The sequence below is a fragment of the Bos grunniens genome, chromosome 22 (assembly GCF_055505025.1).
Source record: "Bos grunniens cultivar Pamir isolate PY7600 chromosome 22, Bosgru_T2T1.0, whole genome shotgun sequence".
Classification (NCBI taxonomy): domain Eukaryota; kingdom Metazoa; phylum Chordata; class Mammalia; order Artiodactyla; family Bovidae; genus Bos; species Bos grunniens.
Genome location: NC_141186.1, coordinates 42,890,734 through 42,910,449, shown reverse-complemented (window position 1 = coordinate 42,910,449; position 19,716 = coordinate 42,890,734). Strand labels below are relative to the sequence as shown.

General features: G+C 35.9%; 1 protein-coding gene across 50 annotated transcripts in view; it reads right to left on the bottom strand.

Moving 5' to 3' along the window:
• CFAP20DC (CFAP20 domain containing) overlaps nucleotides 1-19,716 on the bottom strand; it is a 266,072-nt gene that overhangs the window by 81,347 nt on the left and 165,009 nt on the right. For 24 of the 50 annotated variants that reach the window (XM_086367122.1, XM_086367120.1, XM_086367117.1 and 21 more), the window contains one exon: nucleotides 9,069-9,443. The exons of the other annotated variants lie outside the window; for them this stretch is intronic. In XM_086367122.1, the coding sequence (XP_086223248.1) occupies nucleotides 9,069-9,443 (375 nt within the window). The remainder of the gene's footprint in view (nucleotides 1-9,068; nucleotides 9,444-19,716) is intronic. 50 annotated transcript variants of the gene reach the window in all.

Here is a 19,716-nt window from a genome sequence, read left to right as displayed (position 1 = left end):
CATGTACTCATTTAATACTTAGAACACCCATGAGGAATAAATATTGCTATTTTTTCCAAGTTTACACATGACATAACCAAGGTTCAAAGAGGTTGAGAAATGTGTCTGGGTCACAGAACTAAAAAGAAGCAAAGCTAGGACTCAAATCAAGTCTGACTGAGATCAAAGACCTCGATCTCAATGTGCTTAGAAAACAGCCTAGTATCTCTTGCATATAGTAGGAAAATGACAAATTTATTTAATTTGCTCCTCTTTAGAATTAGGAAAACCAAGACATCAAAGAAGATGGATTTCTTCCATAAACACGTAACTAGTAGGATGCCATCTAACCCTTAGCATTAGAATATTGGAGAACTGACGATGAAATGCCAAAGTGTGCTGGTTAAACCACTAATGTCTTCTCATTGATTCATACTTCTGATAGTCTCAATTTTTGCCAAGACTTTCTAGCTACAACTTCTGAAACTTTTGAGAATTTGAAACTGCTCCTCTTTATCAAAGTAAATGGCATGTTGTTTGCACAACTACTCAGAAATGGAGACATAAACATATCCTAATAACTTCTGCAATTCGATATCATCACCTGGATCTCAACTGTAATTCCGTTTTAAATTATTTTAACACACATCTACTCGAGACCATTTTGCCCTGGTGAGCAACTAAATTAGACACTAGATACAAAGAAAGTGAAATAAACAAACCACACTATATATCAGTCAGACTGAAAAATATTCAAAAAGAAGGCAGAGGGCTAGAAACGCGTTCCACCTGGGAAATTTCTATGTCTAATTCAAATACTTCTACTGGTGACACAAATGTTATTTAATCGCCAAATTCTGTAGCTTCAGCAATATCCCCAGCAATACATTGACAGATAAGACTGAGATAATGACCTTTTTTTTTTTCGGAGACAAGGAAAGAGTGCAGCTTCAACAAAACATCAAACATCAGACTCTTTTCCCAAAGACTATAAATTGGCAGGAATGTCCAATTTAATAAATGAAACTTTCTTCCCATGGATAACACTACGGTTTATGAAATGCTACTAGTCCTGCCCAAGTTCAGTTTGCTCTATCAATCATGAAGCTACGCATCTCCAATTCAGCTCTGGGAACATGGCAGGCACACTGAGGGTGGTCTCTGGGGGAGGACTGGAGAGATACCACAGCCCGCTTCTAAACAGTTTTCTCTCTTCAGTGTATCCTTTAAAAAATATCAACACATTACCTAGCAGAATTAATTTACTCATATGTTAACACTTGATTCAACTATAAGCAAAGGACAAAAAGCATATATAGTCATCATTTACTGAACAGTCTCAATAATTAGTTTTGAGAATTTGATTTGAATTTGACAGGTTCTAACTACTCAGAAATAGATATAAGAAAATACCCTGTTGGATTATGGGCTAAGTGTTCTACATGTACTATCTCATTTAATACTTACAAAAACCCTGTGGAATAAGTATTGTTATTTTTTCCAAATTTACACATGATATAACCAAGGTACAAAGAGGTTAAGAAATGTGTCCAAGGTCACACAACTAAAAAAAGCAAAGCTAGGACTCAAATCAAGTCTGGCTGATTTGAGCTGGGGCTCTGAACCATGGTGTCCCCTGCTCCTGATTTATCTGTTTTGAAGAATGAAAATGTGGGTAGATATGACATAGAGCCCTGATTGGGGAAGGTCTTAAAGGCTGCAAGGGGGAAGGCTCAAGGCAGCATGAGGTCAGTGGGTACCTATGGTGGAAACTGCTGCAGGAGGGAGAGTTACCCCTAAGAGAGTCTGCACAATTGGACCAGGATGATGTCTGATATACAGAGTTACCTGCCCCCAAGACAGGTGTTTTGGAACACTGGAATACTGCTGTTGATGAAGCAAGTCAGGGGTCAGAAAGACATTTATGAATTCTTCAAACAATGTGGTATTGTTGGAAAGACAACTGCAAATGGCATACTTGAATGACAAATTCAAAGACAGACAGATGGTTTCACTTTGAGCAAAGGGTACCTTAGAAAATGCAAATATTTATGTAATGGAATAATGCCTTTAGAACTTTAAAATAACTTACAAATTTATTTTCTTCTAAGTTTTCTGAGCATAAATTGCACTGAATAGCAAACTGTTATAACTTTAAAAATATATGATATTTTTAGATATAGATAGATATTCACTGCTCCAATACTGGGACTCAAGTTATCAGGGAGGCAATTAATCCTTTTTCATTATCCAAAAAATGACTTGAAAATTAAAAGAAAAATTTGCTCACATTATATCACAGCCTAAAATATCTTTTTAAAAAAGGGCCTTTCCATAATTCAGTTCTGATTTTCAAAAATGGAAATGTGAAAATTAAGCTCATTATATATGATTCATTTTACAATGTTTTCTCTATAAAAGTCAAGCATTTAAAAAAAAATACCTGAATTTGTGATTGGTAGCATATTTTGTCTTTCTTATGAAATAATTCTTCAGTAAGCTCTAACATTTTCTGGAACCACAAAGATTGCTATACATGTCTTGTTTACTTGTTTTAAGATGCACACAATGACATCTGCAGGTTTAAAATGATTCATTCAAAATTATTTGAATGCAGTTATACATGTGGAAAAGTTTAATTACCAGCTATATATATGACTGCAATATTACCCAGAGGGCTGTATTTCTTTCTTAATTAAAAATATTTGAACTTAATAATAGAGAACTCTATTAAAATATGAATAACACATTGCCAGAAAGAAGTTTACCAAGCAGTTAGCAAATTAGTTTCAGTAAGTGTTCCTTTAGAATTACTAGTACTCTTCCGTATCAGGGGGATAGGAAGACAATTTCGCTGCACCTCCTTCTGTAAGAGCCTTTTACTGTTGCCATAAAGTTATTTCACGTCAGCACTTTCAGAGAGCACAGATTTTAGAAATGTCCATTTACAGTTCCTGATTGTGGTACCCTGATGACTAAGTTGATGACTCAGATACATTCAATCTGCTACAGCCCAGACTGACACAACTATCTGACTGTTCAAGTCCCAAACTTAAGTTTCCTAGATTCTTAAGAATCCTAGATTCTGCTTCCTTTTTCTTACATCCTATCAGTGCTACACCCAGTTATTCCAGTAATCTGCTACTTCTCTTTATCTCCACTCTGAACTCCAAGAGTACTGCCTCAACTGCCCTCGCTGCTTCTATGTCTGCCCTACTACATCTACTCTGGAGGAAGCCAAAGGAGACTGAATATAAATGTCACTGCCTTGCTTAAAAACCTTCAAAGACTTACCACTCACTGCGTTTGGAATGAGGGCCACTCTCCTCACCATGTGCTTCCTGACTTTATATGATCTGGGCTTGTTTACCTCTCTGCTCTCATCTTCTTCTAATTTCTGCCTGCCCATATGTCCCAGCTCCAGGAGCCTCTTTTATTCCTCAATGATGCTCATTTCAGGAGCTTTGAACCTACTAATCCTGATGCCTAAAACATTAGCCCCTGGTTCTTTGCATGGTTGCCTTCATCTTAAACAATCTTAGTTAAAATGTCACCCATTCAGGCAGATACTAGGTAAAGTACTCACAATTCTGCCCAAACTACCACTCTATCACCCTGTTTTTTCCTTCCCAAGTCTTTATCATAGTTTAGAATCATTTTATATACTTGTTTACTTGTTGTCTGTATCTTTCAACAGATATAAGCTTCCTGAGGAGAGAGGCCTCACCTTTCTTGGTCAGTGTATTATAGCAGTTAGAAGAACATCTGATCTGATAGGCTGTCAGCAGAACAGATGCTCTTACTTATTTAGAAGTAGAACTGGAATAAGTATATCCCATTCCCCAGAGGCCCTGTATTTTAGAAACCGAACTTAAGTGGTAGAAACCCCCATAGATGTTAGTACTGTACATATATGGACTACAATGCTAGCCAGCAAAGGTTAATTTCACACCTGCATTCATATTAATATTAAATGGATTTCTAGTTCCACAATAATTCTCAAAATGTTCTTGCATCAAGCACATTTCTTATGAATCATACCAACAGAATCTTTCTAGGCCTGTTTGAATACACCATGTCTGTGTTAGAATTCAATATTGGGGCCACTCTATTAAGTACTAAATCTTATATATATTGAAAGAAAAAAATGTTTTCACCCAAATTAAATCCATTTGTGGACGCAATTAAGAAGAAATAAAAAATATCCATTAATGTATAGCACATGGAACTATACTCAATATCCTGTGATAAACCATAATGAAAAAGAGAATGTATATATGTATATAACTGAGTCACTTTCCTGTACAGCAGAGATAGGCATCTTGTAAACAAACTATGTTTAAATAATTAAAAAACCCTCTAGATTGGAGTGGAAATAGAACTATCTCTATTTGCAGTGACATGATCTCATACATAGAAAATCCTAAGGAATTCACAAAAACACTATTAGAACTAATAAATGTTCAGCAAGGTTGCAAGATCAATTGTATTTCTATACACTAGCAATGAACAAGTAAAAAAATGAAATTAAGAAAAAATTACATTCACAATTGCATCAAAAAGAATAAGAAAGGGATAAACTTAACAAGAGAAGTGCAAGACTTGTACACTGAAAACTATAAAACATTGCTGACAGAAATTAAACACACAAAGAAATGGAAAAACAGCCAATGGACTAAAATACTGAAGATTGAAAGACTGTAAAATTGAAATATTCCTCAAATTGACCTAAAGATTAAAGGCAGTTCCTACCAAAACCCCAGCTGCCTCTTTTGTAGAAACTGAGAAGCTGATCAGCAAACTCATATTAAAATGCAAGGAACTCAGCATGGCAAAAACAATCAAGATAAGAAAGAATGAAGTTCTTACTGATTTCAAAACTATACTACAAAACTATAGGAATTAAGACAGTGTAGCACTGCAAAATGATAGACATACAATAAATAGAGCTGAGAGGTCAGAAATAAACTGTTACATGTATGGTCAACTGATTTTTAGAAAGGGTGTGAGACAATTCAATAGGGAAAGGATAGTCCTTCAACCAATGGAGCTGGCACAACTGAATACAAACATGCAAAAAAAAAAAAAAACACAAACTGTAGGTGAGTATCTATTTCCCACTATATACAAAAATTAACTCAAAATGGATCACAGAGTGAAGCGGAAACAGGAGTACATTTTTGCGACTTTGGATGAGGCAACGATTTCTTAGATGTAATTCCCAAAGCACAAGCAACAGAAGGAAAAAACAGATAAACTAGACTTCATAAAAATTAAAATCTTTTGACCTTCAAAAGACACCATCAAGAAATGAAAAGACAACCTACAGACTGGGGTTGTCTCAGCATATATCTGACAAAGAACTTGTATCCAAACTCTTACAACTGTATAATATAAAGACAAAAAATCCAATTAAAAAATAGGTAAAGGATTTGAATAGGTATTTCTCTAAAGGAGAAACACAAATGGCTAATAAGCACATGAAAAGATGCTCAATATGTTTAGTCATTAGAGAAATGCAAACCAAAGCTACAATTGAGACACCACTTCACACACATTAGTATGGCTTAAATAAAAAAGACAGACAATAAGAAGTGTTGATTATGATGTGAAGAAATTGCCCTATTGCTCATGGAATTGTAAAATGGTAGAGACACTTTGGAAAACAGTTTGGCAGTTAGTCACAATGTAAAGTTCCATATGACCTACCAGTTCTAATCTTAGGTATATACCCAAGAGGACTGAAAACATATGTCCACACAAAAACTTTGACATGAATGTTCATATTGGCATCAATTCATAACAGCCAAAAAGTGGAAACAACCAACTGTCCATCAGCAGATGGACAAATAAACAGGGTATATCCATATAGTGATTTATCATTCCTGCATATAAAGGGGTGATGTGTTACAACATAGATGGGACCTTGAAAATAGTATGCTAAATTAAGGAAGTCAGACGTAAAACGTTGTATATTATATGATTATATTTAAGTGAAATGTCCAGAATAGGCAAATCCATAGTGACAAAAAATAGATTAGTGGTTGCCAGAAATTTGGGGGAAAGGAGGTATGAGGAGTGACTGTTAATGGGTATAGAGTTTCTTTTGGGGTGATGAAATGATCTAAAATTAGACAGTACTGATGGTTATACAATTCTGTAAGCATTGTAAGAAAAACGTTGACGTCTATATTGTGTGAATTAAATCTCAGTAAGGCAGTTATTTATTTATTTTTCTAAATCACTCTGTGGTTTTCCAGGATCTGAAGAAAAATCCCTTTGTAGAGTTAGTAAACACACGGCATTCTTGAGGAAATTAGTTTTCATAGATTTTTAGCAGCACACATCAAGCGGGGAGAATGTCAATTATTAGAATCCTCTCACTAGGACCATGAAGTTCTTTTTTAAAAAACAAGGGTTCTCTGGAAGAACCCTTCATTCCCATTGTAAATTCACTTTGGAATGGGATAGAATGCCTATGCCTTCAATAATTTTATGTCCTGTTAACCTGAGATTATCACACTCCCAAACATGAGTCACAGATTGTAACGATCATGTGGGCTGATAGAGAGTGAATTTTATTAGCTTGAATTTTGACACTGAGGTCAAACCTCTGTGCACAAAAGGGAAGTAGTTCCTTTGTGTCTTTATCCCCTCAAAAAAGATAAAGCTCCTTCTCTATTTCCAGTGAAGTGATTGCTCTGTCAAATGGAAGAGGAATGTCTCAGAGGGCTCTCGTGTGGAACACATACCTGTCAGGCTTGTGTTTGCAATCTGCACTGAGCAGCTCTAAGAAGGGTTTCCCAAGTGGTTTCTGAGAACTGTCTTATCCTAAAAGCTTCTTAAGATAATGGGTGAAGGAAAGTCTCCTGCTCTCTCTCCAAACTTTGGTCCCTTTCCTCCTTTTATTATTCCCTGATATCATCAGAGAGCGCTATCTTTCAGCCAGAATACTTTACTGAGTGGACAGGTATTTAAAGTTCATTTGGGCTGGAGGCTCCCAAGCTCAGCAACCATTTCTGATAAAAAACTTTATTCAATAAAGTAGGTATACATAAAAAAACATACTTTGACATAATTTAAGTCATATATGACAAACTCAGCTAACATCACACTCGACGGTGAAAAACTGAAAGCTACCCCTCTAAATTCAGGAAAAACACAAGATGCTCAAGGATGACCACTCTCACTACTCTCATTCAATGTAGTACTGGAAGGCCTAGCCAGAGTAATTAAGCAACAAAATGAAATACAAGGCATTCTAATTGGAAATAAAGGAGCAAAACTGTCACTATCTGCAGATGACATGCTTTTATATATTTGTTGCTGTTGCTCAGTTGCTATGTCTGACTCTTTCTGACCCCATGGACTACAGTAGATCAGGCTTTCCTGCCCTTCAGTATCTCCTGGACTTTGCTCAAATTCATGTCCATTAAGTCGATGATGCTATCTAACCATCTCATCCTCTGCCTCCCCCGGTCTCCTTTTGCCTTCGATCTTTCCCAGCACCACAGTCATTTCCATTGAATCAGCTCTTTGCATCAGGTGGCCAAATTATTGGAGTTTTAGCTTCAGTATCAGTCCTTCCAGTGAATATTCAGAGTTGATTTCTTGTAGGATATTGGTTTGATTTCCTTGATGTCCAAGAGACTCTCAAGAGTATTCTCCAGCACCACAGTTCGAAAGCATCAATTCTTTGGCACTAAGCCTTCTTTATGGTTTAACTCCTACATCTATATATGACTACTGGAAAAACCATAGCTTTGACTATATGGACCTTTGTTGGCAAAGTGATGTCTCTGATTTTTAATACACTGTCTAGGTTTGTTATAGCTTTTCTTCCAAGGAGCAGGAGTGTTTTAATTTCATGGCTGCAGTCATCATCCACAGTGATTTTGGAGCCCTTTTATACGCAGGAAGACCTTGAGACTTCACCAAAAGAACCCATTAGAAATAATAAAACAAATACAGTATAATTTCAGGGTAAAAAAAATCAATGTACAAAAAGATCAATTGCATTTCTACATGCTAATAACAATGAGCTAGAAGAAAGAAATGTTAAGAAAACAATCCCATTCACAATCACAACAAAAAAGAAATAAATTTAAACAAGAAGGTGAAAGACCTCCAATCCATAAGACATTGTTCAAAGAAATTGAAGAAGACACAGATAAATGGGAGGATATTCTGTGCTCACAAACTGGAAGAATTGACATTATTAAAATGTCGACATTATCATAAGTAATCTACAGATTCAATGCAATCACTATCAAAATCCAAAGAAATAAAGAAATATTAGTTGACAGTAATGATATATATATATATGTCTATCACCTTACTAAGTAATCCACTATAACATGCTTAGAACATAACTGAACCAAAGTTTTACACTGTAACACATACAGAATACTTAGGACATGGCAAATCAAAAAAAGCTTTACTGCTTAAAAAAGGAATATAAATGTCATTTTTTCTGTATAGCCTCATTTGTTCTCTAGTTTTTTAAGTGCAGCTATGGGGCAACTGAAGGGAGAAAAGTACTCATACGAAGGGAAAAAAATCAATCTGATGGACATGAATATAGTCACCAGGCTAGCCTAGGGATTTATTCAATGACACTGCTTTACTGTTAACCTTCACTCATATCATTTATTATTTGGGGAACGGCTGTAAAGAGACCAGAAAGTGAACAAAATAATGATGTTTTTATGGCTCCTAATGTAGATTGTTATTGAAAATCTGTCAATTTTACTGGCAAGCCTTTGGCTCAAAAATAAGATCTTCATTTATAATTTGCAGGCAGTGATAACTCAAATTATGAGAACTAACTGGGAAATAAAAAATAACTATTATGATAATTATCTTTCTCATTAAAAACATGAGGCATTCTATTATCACTGGGATGTGCAAGATACTCTTTAACAGCTGCTGTTACTGAGCTAAAACACATCTAAATAGGAAAGAAAATACATTAGTGATCACCAAAATGATAAAAAATAGATACTGCTGAAAATGTGTGCAAAGTAGAACAGAATAGAACCCAGCAGGATGTACTGCCCACATATGTAAACCAGAATGAAACCACTTACAGATAACTCAGCAATTGGTTTCAACTTCTCCTCTGAAATTTCCTTTAGGAAGGTTTTGTTTATTGAAGCTGACACTTGATGGGTTGGTAGGTCCTTTGGTTTAATAACAAGATCTGGAATTTTCGGAGATGACTCATGTCTTCCAGGTGGAGAAAGGGATGGTTTAGGCACAAAACTCGTTTCAAAGTCTTTTATATCTATCTGCTTCACCAAGGAATTCTGGTTTTCTGAAGTTCTTCCTTCTGCATACGCATTTTTTAGATATTCTTTACTTGCACACTTTGCAGCCTTCCCCAGCATGCTCTCTAAACTTAACTGAGTTAACCCTGGAGGACTAGTTGTTGGGCCTGGAGAACCCTGGACACTGTGGTTATCCTACACAGAAGAACAAAGGGAAATCACTTTGAGCTGAAACTTGTGGTGAATAAGTTACTGAATATAAGTTCTTAATAAGTTCATGTATTCTCTTAATAAAGTGAAAGGATACATACATATACTTACACACATAATTTTATTCTATAATAATAAATAAAAAAACTAAAAACAGCAATGCAAACAGGTATAAATCATTTGCTATGATGCCCTGCTATGTTTGCCTCTGGTCTTGGTAAGGCATGTATTTTTACCACTAAGTAATAAGAGTACATTTAGGAAACAATAGCTCAAATATATTCATTTCAAAGAAAGTATAAAAAAGAAGAGGATCCATACAAGATGAGAGAGAGTTGTGTCCGACTTGTGATCCCATGGACTACACAGTCCATGGAATTCTCCAAGCCAGAATACTGGAGTGGGTAGCCTTTCCCTTCTCCAGGGGATCTTCCTAACCCAGGGATCGAAGCCAGGTCTCCTGCATTGCAGGTGGATTCTTTACCAGCTGAGCCACAAGAGAAGCCCAAGAATACTGGAGTGGGTAGCCTATCCCTTCTCCAGTGGATCTTCCTGACCCAGGAATTGCACCAGGGTCTCCTGAATTGCAGGTGGATTTTTTACCAACTGAGCTATCAGGGAAGTCCATAAGAAGGATACATAAGAAGTTACCTAAAATATCTAGGAATTGTATGCTTTAACTTCCTGATAAGCTAATTCCATGAGAAGAAAAAGAACAAGAACTTACAGAATGTACCTTATTTAAGTAGGGAAATGCTACTCTTTTAACACGCTGGCATATCAAAGTATTTCAGCCTTATATTGTTGTATGGAAATTTTACCGTTAAAGAACAATAGATAATAGAGCATGTTTTGTGAAATATTTTTCTTAAATGAAAATTTCAATTATAGAAAGTACTTTTCCACAAGACATGAACCTCACTAAATATAATCATTTGGAAAGTTTAAAGTAAAAGCTGGAAACATTTTAATAACGTATAGTTCTGAAATTAGCCCTAACAATTTTAATTTTTAAAATCTGAGAAAGGAGATACTACAAATGAAAACATCAATGGCCATGAAGGTAAATAACAAAAAAGAGAAATATGTGCTATTTCACTTGGTAGTTTCCTGCTATAAAACAATAAATATAAATAAAAAGTAAATGTGATAATCACTTATATTTGTCATAAGATTTTTCTAATTTGTCTTATCTATTTAAATGTGTAATAAGTAAACTTATAACAGAAAAAATAATAAAAGCAGAGTACAATTTAAAGACATTATCTGATGTCTGAGATTGTACTATCTTACATTTTGTTTTAGTAAGCTCTTCCAGTATCCTTTCATTTACAGCTGCATAGAACCAAATATTTGCTTTTGCCAAAGTTTGGCATTTTTAAACAAAATATTTGTATGACTGATAAAACTGGTCAGCTTCTTCTGAATGTTTGGCCATCATACACCTCAAGATACAGATCACTGTCTGAGGTGAAATTTCCATTTCGGTAGAAGTTAAGTATCTGTAAAGGTGAGATAGAATTGCTTTAGGTTGGGCACTGGACAAGAGAAGAATTTATCGAATCTTTTAATTAGAAAGGATTCACCGGTCTGTGTGTCTGTCACTGTTCTGTCTCTCTTCCTTTCTTCCTCATCATAAGCTAGGTGCTGCTCTAGGCGCTGCAGATGGTGGGAATACAATGGCAGGCCAGAAGTTAAACCCTGCCATCCAGGATCTTTGCCTGAAAGGCAACAAAGGGTCACTGAGTAATTTGATGGGGCGGGGGGCTGGGGGGGGGGCGGGGCGCGGGGGGAATGTCATGATGGCACAAAACAGAAGGCATGGGGATGAGTTTGAGTTTGTGTGGATATTGTTTGTGGATATCAGAAGTGTCTGTAGAGATAGTAGCAAGGGAGGCAATTATGAGAGTATTAAATTGTAATGATTAGAAATGCTGAGGTGGCTGTGGTAATTCAATGGTGGTGACAATGGAGGCAGGACTGATTTGAGAGTTCTGTGGAAGCCAGAGTATGCTGTACTTGGTGCGTTTGGGAAGCTTTTACATGGAGTCTGCAATTTCTAATCCTGTCATTTATGATTCACCTTCTTGTGGAAAGCAGTTGGGATTATCAGACAACTGTGCTTTTAAGAAAGGTATACTTGGGTCTAAGAACCTCTCCTAAGAAACAGCTTGGTTATCTGTAGTAAAGAAAGAACAGCAGAGTGTCTAAGGTTCTTTTACAAACATTTCTTCTTGGTATTCATCCTGGGTCTTGTTTTCTTTGTTTATGTTGACTTGATCTTCTGATATATTTATTTCCTTATAAATGATGGAGGAGAAATTTATTGTTCAGAGTGCCAGATAGGGGAAAGAAAAGATGGTAATTGGGTGTCAATCCATGACTTACTTTATGTCCCAAGTGGAAAAATAAGAAGTGTAAGAATATCTCTGCCCTTGTGAAGTACCACATGGCTGAGCTGCAGGCACTGGGCGACTCTTTTTGCTGTACATTTAGTGAGTAAGCTTGTCCTTCACCATATCCTGGGAACCCTGAGGATGTTTATATGATTGAAGAATTCTGCCTTCAGGCAGAAAACTGGAAAGAGTGCAAGAGACCTGAAAAATACCTCATGCTCTGAATTACTACAGAATGGAGTGGTGACTCTTATAATTTTTGTTTCACAAAGACAAAAAGAGAATAAAAGTTTAGCCAGTTTTCTAGAGAAAGGTAAACAGAACACAGAACAAACATCTTTCGAGCCTTAGTTTTAAGAAAGTGCTAGTGGAACTAGGATTGATTTTTAACAATTCAGTCTGGTTGTTAGACAGTGTTATATCTTTTCCAACTCTTTAAAAAAAATCCAGTCTAATTTCTTATAATTGTTATATACAATTGACAGTGGGATTTCTGTGACCAAAATACCCTTTACTTATTCATTTCCATCATGTTTTCACAATAAAAAATAAGGACATGTACTGTAGATTTAAAACAAATTATTGGCTAACAGATTCCCCTTAACAAAAACAGGCTGGTTATAGGGAAAGGTATAATTACAACTCTTTGGATCAGAATCTCTGGATCACTATGGGATTCCATTTTGTATATGACATAGGGGGAAACAGTGAGCTTTTACAATAACATTAGTTCAATAAATATTAAGCTCCTATTAGGTGTAAGGTATTTTCTAGAAATGATATACAAGATACACAGGTAAGAAGAACAAGGACAGTGCCCTCGAGAGGCATAAAGTCTAGTGGCAGAGGGGTAGATACCTACAAAAGTAATAATTTCATAAGGTAGAAGGAAATATATTTCATTTAAAAGTTTCAGATGTACTATTATGAGGACTGGTCTTCCCTGGTGGCCCAGTGGTAAAAAATCTGCCTGCACTGTGGGAAACACGAGTTTGATCCCCCTGGGTCAGAAGATCCCTGGGAGAAGGCAACCCACTCCAGTACTCTTGCCTGAAAAATTGCATGGACAGAGGAGCCTGGTGACTACAATCCATGGGGTCACAAAGAGTTGGACATGACCAAAGTGACTTAGCACTCATGCAAGCAAATGCAAATAACTGTGCTCTTTAGTTGACAACCAAAGTATACACCTGTACCATCTCTATTGTCTGCTAGTGCTGTTGATCATCTAAAAGTTTTTGTCAGTTCACAAATTTCACTACTAAAACATTCAACAGAAGTATTTTTGTCTACCTGCAAGTCTATTTTTTTCCATCTGTAAGTAGGTCAGAGCACAGCCTTTTCTTCTTTATGCAAGTTTACTCAGATGTATTTCCTTTTGTATGGCATGGGCAGGAATTATATACACAGAACTATTCATGAGTATGTAAAGGGACAGTCTTCTCACATTTTCCCTAAGATACACCCTGATTTGGAAATGGGCCAAGAAATGGACAGATTTAGCTGTGTTCCTGATAATCATTCACTCTCTTCATAGTACTGAATTTTCACGATAATATGTTTCTATGCTATTTTAAATACATGGAAAAGACAAATAAGTGCAGAATCTGGACAGAGCACAAAAGGCTTGCCTATTTTGGCTGCCCTGGAACCAATAAATCTGATCTATCCCAATTTTGAAGGAGGAATTAGGATAAATGGGAAAGGTAAGACAATATACAAGACTAATACTTTAAGTTGGGTCAGCTTCTATTTTAGAGAGGAAATAGATGGAAAATAAAAAATAGTATTTCTAAAAAAAAAAAAAATAGTATTTCTTAGTAGTGGTGCACTGACAAAACCTTCCTCTTTTCTTCAGTAATGTTTCGACTTACTAAAATAGATGATCTAGGCATAAATGACTTTTATTACTTTCATATATGTACCATGTGGGCTCAACATGCTTTTGGATTAATCTGTACTAAATAACATATATATTTATTATATGCCTAAGAAGTTCACTATAATCTGATTTACTATGATCTGATTGAAAAACAACCACTTTCACTGATTTGGTTTATCACTGAACTACTGGAAACCAGCATAGCAATTGAATAGACTTTGTCAGAGTAGTAAAGGATTTGGTATGCCATTTTCATATACCAATCATGTGTTCATCTGTTTTTCAGAAGAACAAATACAAAATCTTTTTGATTTAACTTATTTTTTTAAAAGTCCAAATCTCTTGAACTGTTTGTCTTCTGGGCTCAGAAACATTTGTTTGTTAGATATTCAATCAGGCCCCAGTGCCGGGAACATCAATAGAGTTTGTCTGATTAACTGTAGCACAGCATATGTATGCTGAAGATGAGAATGATTTCCCCAAGGGCCCAGCACTTCCTCTGCTGAACTACGTTTCTTGAAAGGACATGCAGATGGGCATTTGGACAATAATTTCTGGATGCACAAAACGAATTGCTCTTGCCGAGTTGTAATTTTAAAAAGATAATTTTAATGACTCTTGAGGGCCATCTATTTGGAGCAGATGGGACCCAGGCTCTTTTGTATCACACCTTTAATGTTGAGTGCTTCAGGATAGAACTCTATTTTAGCCTTTGTATAATAAAAGTGGATGATCATATTTATTTATATTCCAATTGTCTTTTGTAATTCAGTCCACTGTGAAAAAAGTCTTATATAACATTATTAAAAGTTCTCAACAAACACATCTGCAATATTCCAAACATACTTTTGATGGCAGTTCTTAATTTGTAACTGAGATAGAATCAGCAGGAGTTTCTACTTTGGTCCAATGTTGTAGTGACTAAATGTGTGAACTGACAGAACCTTTTAGTTGAACAGCACTAGCAGACAATAGACATGATGCAGATTTATAATCTGTCAACTAAAGAGCACAATTATTTGCACAAATACAGCTAAAGGTATCAGTCATAACATCTTTATAAAAAATAATTTCTTCTTTGATGACAGCAAGATCGACCATTCAAATGTATCTTAAAAGTCTTCACTAACAACTGTCCCTAAGGAGTATTTCTTCTACCTCTTGAATTTAATAGGAAACTATTAAAATAATGCCAAATAAAATGAAAGGAAGATGTGACTGCTTCTAACAGCCAACTAACTTGCAGCATGCTTGGTATGACAAGGACCTGAGCAAATTATTTATGTAGAGTCCCTTGGACTGCAAGGAGATCAAACCAGTCCATCCTAAAGGAAATAAGTCCTGAGTATTCACAGGGAGGACTGATGCTGAAGCTGAAACTTCCAATACTTTGGCCACCTGATGTGAAGAACTGACTCATGGGAATAGACCCTGATGCTAGGAAAGATTGAAGGCAGAAGGAGAAGGGGACGACAGAGGATAAGATGGTTGGATGGCATCATTGACTTGATGGACATGAGTTTGAGAAAGCTCTGGGAGTGGGTGATGGACAGGGAGGCCTGGTGTGCTGCAGTCCATGGGGTAGCAAAGAGTCGGACACGACTGAGAGACTGAACTGAACTAAACTGAAACATCTTTACCTGTAGCTGGCAATGCCTCACAGACAAATCACAGCACAAGTTAAAGGGACGGTATTGGATGGGCAAATATCATCATGTGAATATTTGGGGAAGATAATGAGATTCCTTTACTTGTTTAAGGTAAAAATACATTTTCCTTATAAGCTAGACTTCATGCTCTTTAATTGAATAAAGCAAAGATTTTTTTTGTGAAAATTCTTATTTATAACTAAATAGTTATCTGCAAATATTTATCTTTTAGCAAAAGCTGTATGATGTTATTTTAAGGAGACAAAGAGTTTTATAACCTACACTATGTGCCTATACCAAAGAAGGGCCAAGTTACAGGAACTAACTTTTTCAGAGAGGAAAAAAGCTTCAAAAGAGAATAATAAAGATATGCAGACGCCAACAGCCTAAAAGAATTACTCACATGGAATAAATATTAAATTTGCCTGATAGGTTTAGAGAGTACGTTATGTTGTAACTCATGATATACAGAAATAAAAATGCAAGCATTACATTCAAAATAGAATTCTTCCATTTTTTTCCCAAGAAGTAAACTGACATTTAAAGTTTTTTAAAGGCTTCACAGAAATATAAGTGGCCTCATGTGGAGTAAATATCATTTCTATTGTGAGTATGTAAATGTGTGTGAGAATGTAACTCCAAATTATTAGTCAAGCATGCAGGGGTGACAGGATAACAGTGTGCATGCCATCAAGAAGAAAAATGAAACAGTTTAACTACTGAGTGTTAAAAAAACAACCCTTGAAAGCAACAATACCAGGAAAGCTGAAAGGGCTAAAATGATCCTTTTAATTTGTTGTTTGTAAATCTGTCCTTGATAGGCTTCAACAGAGTTAAATGAAGAGAAGATCTAGAAGATTCCTAGCTAATTTGAACATAGTAAGTAGTCAGTCTACATAAGTCATGTCCAAATATGGATAATTCTTTGGCTCAAATATTCTTGTTTGGACTGTTACGTAAGACAAATTACCTAGCTTTGTAACTATCTACTTTAGAGTATGTGATACACGACAGGGTTTAGGGAAAAATGACTATATCTCTCCCTAAACAAAAACTGAATTAGAGAAGTAATAAAATATTAATATAAAGCCATCTATTTCAAATTACAAACTGGATATGTATACTTGAAGCCACATTGGGAATAATGGCATAAAAAACAAAATAGTGATGATAATAGTAACATGCCCTTTTTTTTAAAAGATGCTATAATCCTATGAAAGGTTTTAACAGCTTTCCTAGAAAATTCATTTTACATGGTAGTCCTGATTTTACAACTCACCACAAGATATATTTCCATAATGTGTCTTCAAATAAGAAGTACTAATTCCAAATTAATTGAGTATCAGGAAAATTAGTATTATATATCTGCCTAGGTAATAAAATATATAGTAAAGCAAAGATTAAAACGATATGAAAAAATAAAAACTATGCTTTTGAGTCTTTCACATTAATGAAGATCTCAAATGTGAACTGATGATAAGGAACTTAAATTACAAAGACCATTGTCTTAGCACTGAAAGCTTATTTTAATTACTCTTTAGCATCATAAGTGTATTTTTTTCTGTATCATGATAACATGATCTTGCCTATTTTTTTTTTGCTTCTGAATACATCTCATCAGTTCAGTTCAGTTGCTCAGTCGTGTCTCTTTGTGACCCCATGAACCGCAGCACGCCAGGCCTCCCTGTCCATCACCAACTCCCGGAGTTCAGTGAGACTCATGTCCATCGAGTCAGTGATGCCATCCAGCCATCTCATCCTCTGTTGTCCCCTTCTCCTCCTGCCCTCAATCCTTCCCAGCATCAGGGTCATTTCAAATGAGTCAGCTCTTCGCACCAGGTGGCCAAAGTACTAGAGTTTCAGCTTCAACATCAGTCCTTCCAATGAACACCCAGGACTGATCTCCTTTAGGATGGACTGGTTGGATCTCCTCACAGTCGAAGGGACTCTTAAGAGTCTTCTCCAACACCACAGTTCAAAAGCAGTAATTCTTTGGCATTCGGCTTTCTTTATAGTCCCAACTCTCACATCCACACACATCCGAAATGCAGTACTTGGATGCAATCTCAAAAATGACAGAATGATCTCTTTGTTTCCAAGGCAAACCATTCAATATCATGGTAATCCAAGTCTATGCCCTGACCAATAATGCTGAAGAAGCTAAACAATTCTATGAATACATCTAATTTCCCTTTAAAAATACTTGAAGTCTAACACCAAATAGTCTTTCAACTACAAGTTGCAAACTTCATAATAAATAATGTAATTATTACTAATTTGTCCACCATTATCTATAGTATGACATTATATTTTCCTTAGGTACAATAGTGTTACTCTAAGAATACTGCATTCTAAAATAATGCAACTAAGAGTAAGAATGTCTAAATCAACTGATTTTTCTTCAAAGACTATATGTAAATAAACATTTATAATATGTAATCTAATTTTCCATTGACTTATATCATTAATAAATGGAAGACATAATCCTACAGAAAAATAACTTACAAAAATCCCCCAAACAAACCCATTTGATAAAAAAGGGATCAAGCCAATGTGTAGAACTTGTTTAAACATAGCCCAGCACTTTTGTTGGTCATCTGTATTTTAGTTTGTATCTTGTTATTGCCTCTAATAGCAAAGCTTGCATGGTATAGAAGGCTTCTGCCCTTTTCTTTGGCTGCCCACTCTTGGTAGGCTCTGACTAAAGGTGGAGCAGGGCAGGTGTTAGCAATGAGATGGTCACACTACAGACTCAAGCCATCTTCTGATGGTCTTGGCACAGGGGTGACCAGAGAGCTATGTCAATCACAGCTTTGAAAATGCATAATAAATTAATTTTCAATTTAATGTAGTTGGTAACAAGTACATGTCTGCATAATAAATGGTGAAGGATGTCAGAAGTTGAGTAGCTAGTAGCAAAAGTGAAGTGAAGTCGCTCAGTTGTGTCTGATCCTTTGAGACCCCATGGACTGTAGCCTGCAACGCTCCTCCGTCCATGGGATTTTCCAGGCAAGAGTACTGGAGTGGGTTGCCATTTCCTTCTCCAGAGGGTCTTCCCAACCCAGGGATTGAACCTGGGTCTCCCCCGCATTGTAGGTAGATGCTTTATCATCTGAGCCACCAGGGAACTAGTAGCAAAAGAAAGCATATAAAGGGAAGATGAATTGAAATATTCAGAACTAGTATTCTTCATTTTCTCCAAAAGCCCTATTGCTTCTTCTCAAGGCTCATCCTTCATTATAGGTGGAGAGGTATCTTCCTAATGTGGTGTTATTTAAAGGGTAGTTTCCACTAATACTTCCCTCAAAGTTTCCATGGAACTGTCACTTCCCATCTGCCATAAAACTGCCACCAACAAGTCATTCTTTTGGCTCGGGTAAGTTGTGCACATGGGAAGGGGATGGGCCTGCCCAGTTGGCAAATGGTGTGGCTGCCAGACTAGCCAGGTACTACTGCACGAGAGCTGACAGCTGGGTGGAAGCAGTACAGATGCTCAAAGCAAGTGCTCATTTTACAGTTTATAGGTTAATTTTATTCAGGGTGAAAGGGACAAATTTTTTCCCAACACATTTAAAATGTACTATTTATTCATTTATGCATAAAGCGGTTTGCAGTAGGTTTATGTTTGGTTTGACTAACAGTTTCATCACACTCAGAAGCAAGAATGTTATAAAAAAGGATTTCCCCATGCACTTTTGCTATAGAAACTCATTAAAAGTTGGAAAAAAATCATAATTACTGTCTTAACGATCTCACCATATTCTCAACTGGTTCTGAAGGTAGGAGTTATGGACTTACGTATTTCCCCTTGTCCAAAGGGGTATTCTTAATCAGATATAGCTGTTAAAAATAAGTTTGTAAGCATACAAACATGTTTTCCTAATTATTTCTATAATTTCTACATATAAATAATTTGTGTAATTTCACTAAGCCATAACTTAACTATAATCTGCTTTTAAAATAATTATTTTTTTCTAGAAAATATCAATGCCTATCAATAAAGAACAATACTAAAGAAATTTCACAAATTCATTTTCTATGGAGAAAAGAGGTATAATATATTAAGTTTTAAACAAATGTGTCAAACTCCATTCAGTTTGGTATTTCACAAGGTATTAAAAACTTTTTATGAATTTATTGATATATGAGATACATTTGTATTCTAAATAATTGCAAACAGAAAACCTCCTGTAAGGCAAGTCCCAGCAGTAATCCATGATTCATTATTGCAACTTTAATTGGCACAACTCCTGAAAATTCTGGGACCATATGGAAAATAATGAGTCCTAATAGGTCTAAGGTGAGAAGATGGCAGGGGAGTAAGGAAGGCA